The sequence below is a fragment of the Sinohyriopsis cumingii genome, chromosome 9, assembly GCF_028554795.1.
Source record: "Sinohyriopsis cumingii isolate HCF-2022 chromosome 9, ASM2855479v2, whole genome shotgun sequence".
Lineage (NCBI taxonomy): Eukaryota > Metazoa > Mollusca > Bivalvia > Unionida > Unionidae > Sinohyriopsis > Sinohyriopsis cumingii.
In genome coordinates this window covers 13,253,127-13,262,519 of record NC_142969.1, presented here as the reverse complement: position 1 = coordinate 13,262,519, position 9,393 = coordinate 13,253,127, and the positions used below count along the sequence as shown (strand labels likewise).

At 35.4% G+C, this 9,393-nt stretch overlaps 1 protein-coding gene across 1 annotated transcript in view; it reads left to right on the top strand.

The window, feature by feature from the left end:
• Positions 1–3,239: 3,239 nt before the first annotated feature.
• Positions 3,240–9,393, top strand: part of LOC149791287 (phosphatidylcholine transfer protein-like) — a 30,338-nt gene continuing 24,184 nt past the window's right edge. Inside the window, exons 1-3 of the mRNA XM_089969809.1 lie at positions 3,240–3,522; positions 6,062–6,179; positions 8,329–8,408. Of these exons, the coding sequence (XP_089825935.1) occupies positions 3,382–3,522; positions 6,062–6,179; positions 8,329–8,408 (339 nt within the window). The 5' untranslated portion in view covers positions 3,240–3,381. The remainder of the gene's footprint in view (positions 3,523–6,061; positions 6,180–8,328; positions 8,409–9,393) is intronic.

The following is a 9,393-nucleotide window of genomic DNA, read 5'->3' as shown; positions in this document are numbered from 1 at the left end:
CAAAAGAAAGTTGCATTGAAAGCATAATACACATTAAGCTTGCTAAAGCATCGAAAGTGATAGCAGGTGGTATTGGATTTTTTGAAATGGCTATTTATCTATAATACGATACAGTTACTTCAGAATAAATTTGCACAATCGTTTAAATGCAGAGATGGAATTGCCACATACAGAGATGGAAATGCCACATACAGCGATGGAAATGCCAAATACAGAGATGGAAATGCCACATTGAGATGGAAATGCCAAATTCAGAGATGGAAATGCCACATAGAGATAGAAATTGTTTCTTTCATGACTATATCATCTTGTAAAGAAACATAAACACAGCAACGAATACAACTTTAAAAATCATTAATTCTGAATCTACCATAATTAAGGTAAATCATGTTTGCATTCTCTGGGAAAAAGAACGAATAAAGTAATCCAAAAGGTTTTCCAACTAAGTGATTGAATAAAGCTCGGTGCTTTTCGAAACACAGTCAAAATATGTTTTATTTCTGGGGTTTTTTTTAATTGGTTACGGAAGTTTACACAAGCCACAGAGTAATAGTTTGTTGCAAAATAAATTAGTAAAAACTAACACTAAGTAAGTTTGGCCCTGCAAATACTTGTATCAGGCTTGGTATGAGAAGTACACATGAAAAGAACATCCATAGTAGTCGTACCCATTTAGCTAATATCAAATAAGGCATCTATTCATATATCACCAGAACAGGTGTAGGTATTCACATTATGTATATTTATTTCGTGCCTAGTGTTCAGGTAAACATTCAAAACAATAGTTTTTATTTTCTAATTCAGGTTTGTTTTCCGACGAACCAGTGTACATCAAGGAACCTTAAAACATTATAATTGTGCCGACCATAATTCTGCAATGACGTTATTTGCATTAAAACTGATTGTGACCCAATACAAAAACTTTCCGATTATCCGTTAATATCAATTGAATTCATATGTTCCAGTGGACAAGACATACAACAATTTGCTGGTAATTTGTATGTGTTTCTATATTACCCATTCCTAATTGGTTAATGGATGAGGAGGGAAAAAAATGCTCATAACAAATTCGAGAGATAAAGCAGATAAAGGCCTAGAGTTAATGATTGTTGTTTACTGATGTACGAATTACGTGGCATTCTCGATTACCTAATAAGGGAGATAACCTAATGTACGGAGCTAGATTTGAGTTCTCTATCGTATTTATCTTGGCGATGTAAACCTTTCTCAATTAGACTCCTGGGACCTCTAACACTTTAAAGCATATGTGAACTGGCTTGTTTAATTTGATTTGTCTTGTTTTATATTAGCCAGTACTAACTCATCATTCTTGATTACTGCCATGGCAAATGGTAAAAATGTCATAAATTTGAAAAAAAACTTATTTTCATCGGTAATCACGTTTTGTTCACTTTCGATTTTTCAAATATTACCAAATACAGTGCTGTACATTAACGTAAAAATGTTGTTTTTTTTTCTATAAACGCCATTGTGGTTTCATGCTAACGAACCTTTTATATATTTGCTCTGAAGCATGCACGAACTCATTCACACACACACACACACACACACACACACACACACACACACATATATATATATATATATATATATATATATATATATATATATATATATATATATATATATATATATATATATATATATATATATGTGTGTGTGTGTGTGTGTGTGTGTGTGTGTGTGTGTGTGACCTATATTGCAAGAAAGTCAGCTCCAACATTTGGTCAAAGCACAGTAGCAATTTCTGATCTATTTTGACTCAAAGTAACTATATAATCTCTATATTTTAGCCCACACCGTGGAACATTCCCTACACGTAATCCCATATAATGTAACTACCCAGAACCGGCCTACGTTTATAACCCTTCAATTCAACATATTTCATTACCCAGCATGCTAGATAGACAGTTAGAAAACTCTAGTACACCTCTTAGTCAACTTTCACCCATCAAGAACAAGTCGGTCAACAGTTCTGATTTTACCTTATATACCATTAAACCACAAAGAACAACGTATAGACTGTCAACGGTTCTAATTTTACACCTGATACCAATAATTATCAGGCTCTATGTTGCAATAATTAACAAACCCAATCACCCATACAGAGCCGCGAACATCACATTTCGAAATCCCGTCAAAATGTCAAATTATATCAGTGAATCTTCACATAGTTATCATGAGGATCTGCAGATTTTTGAAGATCAAAATGTTAATTAAAATCCTAATCACATGGATATTCTTGAATTAGTATTGCTACTACTGCTATGGTAACTAAGTAACAAACTAGAGCGAAAACCAACAAGTTTGGTAAAATTCAACAAATAATATATATACCTACAATACACAGTGCAAATTAAGGAAAGTAGTATGAAATAACCTCGATCACTTTCGATAAGTAATATCCATGTTCTCTAATTACTAATGTTACGACTATATCGTCTTAAACTAAGTAACGGAAAAAAGCACACAAAAAACAAGTTTGGTAAAACTTAACAAATAATCCAATTATCAGAGTTTTAAATGAAAATTTGAGAGGAACTTTCCGTATTTTGAAGTAAATCCAAGATAATCCTGAAGAGTTAAATTAAAGTCCAAAAGAGTGAAACATTCCGTAACAATTTCAGAACCGGAAAAGTACTGGTCTGCTAAGAATCGTGACGGTGTCAAAATCACGTTGTTCAGAACTCAAAAATAATACTAGAGTCTCAAAAACTGAGTACTTTATATTTCCACTGAACAGTTTCCAAAAAATTTCCTTTCAGATATTATCTAAGTACAACATAAAACAGGTCTGCTGACTTGATGTCACAACAGTAACACAAGAAACAAGAGCAGGAACGAATCCAATTGCTCAGTTCTCTCCTTAAATACATGTTCTATTACGACTATATTTCACAACATAATCCCACGTGACAGATTATACTATTCAATAAATATTTAGAAATTCCTATTCATGTAATGTAGCCCATCCAATTGGAAATTATTTAATTCTTCCATAACCATCCTAAGCCCATGAACCAATGACAAGTTAAAAGGAGTATTTTCCAATGAAAAGGATTACTTTCCGACTTTTAGTCTAGTTCCTGAACGAGTACCGGATCAGTACACTGTCTATCTTTTTATTCTTTCACCTAATCCAGACTGCTCCTGACAATGGATTAAAATGCATAAGTCTGAATGTAAATGTTTGAGAACCTGTCTCGGTAAGCCGGAAGTAAACAAAACATAAACATGAAACGACGTGTTGGAAACAGAATCTTACTTAGAAAGCTAAGCGAAGCGAAGTCTTGGTCTTAGTCTGTTAGTTTTGGATTAATATTCATTACAGAAGTAAGAATTCGTAGAAAGGCATACGAAATGGAACGAGGCAACGTTGTCAAGATATTCCCAGACACCGACTTCGAACTTGCTTGTCAAGAGCTTGAAAACCCGCAGATTGACGGGTGGGAATTTTTCACACAATCGCATGGCGTTACTATTTATCGACTTTATAATGAGGTAACATTACATTATTTCTCATTGTTTCAAAGAAATCATCTGTTTTCAATCTGCCCAACCCTCACAATATTTACTTATTTATCCAGCAGCTAGTCGTGCAATGTATAACGCCTCACTTGGTAGTTATGTTATTAGTTGAACTTACTCTGTCGGATTGACCAGCAGCCTGTCACGAGTGTAAGACATAGCACATGTTATTTTTGTTTTAGTGCCAAAACATAAATATCAGCGTCGATGTCTTACTAGCCAGTCATCAGCTGAACATTAGGCCTACATTTGTTTTACTGTTTCATTAGTACTAATATTAGTACCCTTACTCGTACCTCAACCACAACAATTCAAGTTGAGGCTACGACATCGTAGCTACTGTTTCATAACCTCACTTTCACACGATTCACTAATGTTTTTTTAGTAAGAAGTGAATACTGTTGATAGCATCCATTCCAAATTGGGAGGTAAATGGATGTTCACAATAGGTTCAGTGCGAATGGGTTTTATCAATAATTTCACTTTTCTTATCTGCTTTCTAACAAAACGAGCATCAGTTGATTTTTGCAGTAGACATATTCATCATGCCATAATTAGCTGGTGATTGCTTTGAAGGACTGTGCATAACTTGGGTAGCCTTTTTTCCCTATTTTTTGTTGTTGTTTTTGTTTGCATTATATGCACTATACTTTTTACAGAAAATTAAAATTAGTATAATTACTTGATCTCCATGATTGTGCTGTTTTGAAGAATACCATTAGAACACTATTTCTGTGCATAATAGATTCAGTTTTGAAAAAAAAGGGTCATAAACATGATGAATTCATGAAAGATGAAGACAAAGTTTTCACCTCAACTAAATGTTAAAACTAATTCTAATTCATTTAAAGAAAACAATATCCTGAAATTATATAGGGAGGAGCATAAGATTCTAGAAGCAGTGTGCATATGATGGGTGAGCTTAGATAGGTATATTGGACCAGAGGCAGTAAATGAATGTGGCATAGAGAACAGATTTTGTGCTTGATTCTGCAGTGAATGGGTAGCTAGTGGAGAATACAGAGCAGGGAGGAGGAGTGCTCAGTTCTTGGTACTCTAATGTAGATCCAAGCAGTCATGTTTTTTTGTAAGTTTTTGAAGTTTATTGTTGAGTGTAAGACATCTGTTACCTGTTAGCACAGTCCAGTTTGTATTGATTTTTACATAGGTGCGATAAAGTGTAGTATAGCAGTCTAGTTAATGTTGATGACAGGCACATACGGTAAATATGATATGGACAGTGCATGTTCAGAGGGGAAATTATGGCTGAGGCAAACTTAGGTAATTAAATCAAAGATTCCAAATCAATGTGCATCACAAAAATGTACTTTATATAATTTACATGCATCAGAAATAGGTCACATTAAATTCCAAGTATCAAACCCCTAGGGTATGCATCTATTGAGAACCTGCTGATCAAATAGCAGTTTTCACACAGAGAAATTGAACATACATTGTAATATCATTTTCTCTACATCATCATTTCCATACTAAGGCAGGATTTGCCAGCTCCCCCACTCCCATGCCTAGTTTGACCCTTTCCCAATTAGCTTTACATACTTGCTCCTGCTGTATGTGATGCATTTATCACCAGAGTTATTTCCCTCTAAGCTTAAAATAGCTAGAGGAATTTAAGCCAGCATTAATCAACTGTAAAGATGATTTATGACGTTATTTTAGATTGTCATCTTAAAATATCAAAGTCTACTGTAACTTCTATTCATATGTGACATAAAATCTTCACCTTGCATTGTGACAGGGTATTCATCATAAAGTGAGACAAGGTGTGTGTGTTTAATTTGGATTTTTAATGTAGCTTTTACAATTTTTCAGCCATATTGCTATGGTGTCTGACGTGTGGCAGTTTATAGTAATGTCTAGCACTGGGGCATCATGCCGCAGACATTTAGCATGATGTCCCACCCAGTCCCATTATCCTGACACCAGGTTGACCAATCCTAACACTAACCTTGTAATGCTGAGTGCCTAGCAAGGCAGCTGTTAATACCATTTTTGTAAGTCTTTGGTATGACTCCGCCTGTGTTCAAACCAGCATCCTCCTGCATCCAAGGTTGATGCTCTAACCACTAGGTCACTGGAGTGGTCCCTGTTGCAAGGTGTTCACCTCGTGGAGTGACAATGTCGCCACCATACAGTGTGGCAAGGTTGTTACAATACAGTGTGGTTAGGTTTTCACCATCATGTGTGGTGAGGTATTCACCATACAGTGTATGGTGAATACAGTGTGGTAAGGTATTCACCATACATTGTGGCAAGGTATTCACCATACATTGTGGTAAGGTATTCACTAGGATATGTGGTAACATATTTATCATACAGAAGTGTGATGAGGTATTTACTAGATAGTGTGGTAACGTATTTACTTTGATGTCAGGTAAGGTAATAGGTATTCACCATGCAGTCTGGTAAGCTATTCACCATAAAATATGGTAAGCTAATCACCATAGAATGTGGCAAGCTATTCTCTATGTATCTGGTTCATATTTTTCAGCAATCAGGTCTTTATGAATACAAGATCTATGGGACATTGGATGATGTGCTACCAGATGTATGTGCCCAAGTTTATATGGACCTAGAGTACAGGAAAACATGGGACACATATGTTTATGGTAAGAAAAGCAATGCTCAAGTTTATATGGAACTTGAGTGTATGTCAAAATGTAGTACCTCACACCACCTAAAAGAAATTGAATAGAGTGTCACTTGTTATATTGTTTATGAGACTGTACACTCATCCTTCCACCCACCACAACAAATTGAATGGTTATTCTATTGTTATGTTGTCCAAGAGACTGAGCACTCCTCCTCCAGAAAAATATAATTGAATGGTCAGTCACTTTTTATATTGTTTATTCCCAAATATTGGCCATGTGCTTTGTTTTCTACACAAAGTCTGTTGCTTCCAATACAATTAAGCAGATGATCTTCATAAGGTGCAGGTATATTCAGATGGAATCCCAGGAAGTGGCTGAATATTATTGGTTTGCCAGCATCTTTAATGAATTCAAAATGAAAATGTGGCCTTTTCTTTTGGTGTGTTCATTGTCACTTTCATGCAAATTAGATAACACTTTTTTTAAAGAAATTCAACAAACAGCTCAGTTAGCATACAGGAGGGATCCTATCTAGATTTAGAGTAGCCATGGATGGTGGGCTGTCTGATTTGTTTTATCTCCGTACAGTTATTCATAAAGCCTATCATTTTGATTTGCATTTATCCATCTTTTGTAGTCATGTGTCTTCTTGTAAACATGTGTCTTCCTGTAGTCATGTGTCTTCTTGTAGTCATGTGTCTGTCATTTAGCCAGTTTCAATTACTTACAATGGCAATGTCTCTTCAAGCAGTAATTACATTTATAACAAGTAAATTAAGCCTCAGGTACAGTTAGCCATTTGTGGACAGTTGTTATATAGTGGTTCATTATGCAGGTTGTCCTTAATTAGCAGACAGAATTAGCAGACAGCTGTTATATAGTGGTTCAGTATACAGGTTGTCCTTAATTAGAAGACAGGTGTTATATAGTGGTTCAGTATGCTGGTTGTTCTTAATTAGAAGGCAGTTGTTATATAGTGGTTCAGTATGCTGGTTGTCTTTAATTAGAAGACAAGTGTTATATAGTGGTTCAGTATGCTGGTTGTTCTTAATTAGAAGATATGTGTTATATAGTGGTTCAGTATGCAGGTTGTCCTTAATTAGAAGACAGGTGTTATATAGTGGTTCAGTATGCTGGTTGTTCTTAATTAGAAGACAGGTGCTATATAGTGGTTCAGTATGTAGGTTGCCCTTAATTAGAAGACAGGTGTTATATAGTGGTTCAGCATGCAGGTTGTCATTAATTAGAAGACGGGTGTTATATAGTGGTTCAGTATGCTGGTTGTTCTTAATTAGAAGACAGGTGTTATATAGTGGTTCAGTATGCTGGTTGTTCTTAATTATAAGACAGCTGTTATATAGTGGTTCAGTATGCTGGTTGTTCTTAATTAGAAGACAGGTGTTAAATAGTGGTTCAGTATGCAGGTTGTACTTAATTATAAGACAGATGTTGTATAGTGGTTCAGTATGCAGGTTGTTCTTAATTAGAAGACAGGTGTTATATAGTGGTTCAGTATGCACGTTGTCCTTAATTAGAAGACAGGTGTTATATATTCAGTATGCAGGTTGTCCTTAATTAGAAGACAGGTGTTATATGGTGGTTCAGTTTGCAGGTTGACCTTAGTTAACAGACAGCTATTAGGCTGTTCCTTATTAGCAGATTCTTGCATCTGTAGTTGTAAAACATGTTTAAATTAATGTTATGTATGCTCTTTGGGCTATTCCATTTAAACATACCACTACCACACGGACGGCAAAATAAAAAACCTTCCATGCATGGTCATCAATAAACAATAATCACTTCTGTGCCATGTCATATCAAAAGATGCATGGCCATGGGTGTCCAAAAGTCACTGCTATGACTGGTGGTGGTAGATAAATATCACTTCTATGGGTAGTCACCCACTTTTGAATGTGCCGCCCCCCCCCCCCCCCCCGGTATGTTTAAATGGAATAGCTCTTAGGAATTTGTTTGCTTTTATTTCTCACTGCATCTTTCTTTAGTTTAATACATTATAATTCCAAAAGACTGGAAATGCACATGCCTCCACACTCACACACACAATTTTTTATTTAATGCAATAGCATATTTACATGTATTTATTCATTCATATGTGACATTTATTTAAATTGAACTGAATTATTTCTTTATTTATTTTTTTTAGAGTTGTATGAGACCCAGACAGATGATAAGAAGGTGATATACTGGAATGTCAAATATCCATGGCCTATGTCCAACAGAGATGTATCCTTTGTGAAAATGTATCACTGTACCTTAACTTGCAGCCTTTTCCTCAGTGCTTTCTTATTTCACTGGCTCATGTCCTTTCAGGTTGTTTAGGAAGAGGTGTAACCTGAAAGTCCACTAGATGGTGTTATTGACATAGTGCATGAGAGAGATTTTATTTTGATGATGAATTTGACCATAGATTCTGTATTGTCTAAATCTGTTATGTGTGACAGGCCAGAAATTACAATATTACATATAATAGACCAGACAGGACAACATTGCTTGTGACAAGTCAGAAAGGACAATGTTACACATAACAGGCCAGAAAGGACAACATTGCTTGTGACCAGACCACAAAGGACAATGTTACATAAAACAGGCCAGAAAGGACAACATTGCTTGTGACAAGTCAGAAAAGACAGTGTTACATATAACAGGCCAGAAAGGACAACATTGCTTGTGACAGACCACAAAGGACAATGTTACATATAACAGGCCAGAAAGGACATCATTGCTTGTGACAGACCACAAAGGACAATGTTACATATAACAGGCCAGAAAGGACATCATTGCTTGTGACAGACCAGAAAGGATAATGTTACATATAACAGGCCAGAAAGGACAACATTGCTTGTGCCAGACCAGAAAGTATAATGTTACATATAACAGGCCAGAAAGGACATCATTGCTTGTGACAGACCAGAAAGGACAAATGAGCAGATTTACACAATTTTAGCAGGAAATTTCAGAACAAATCAGGATGAATTTAAGCAACCTAAAGTTTAGTCTGTTCAAGGAGAATATAGCAATAGATTAATTTATTTCATATTTAAAATATGATTAGGTAGCAAGCAAGCAAACAACTTCATAATTCAAGGGAACTTTCTTGGTACAGTAATACATAACACATCATTCAAAGATTTCTGTATGATTTTGAAAAAGGAAGTCCTGGATTAAACTTTTCCAAAAAAAACCTAAGGGTCCATGATCAAAACCTAAA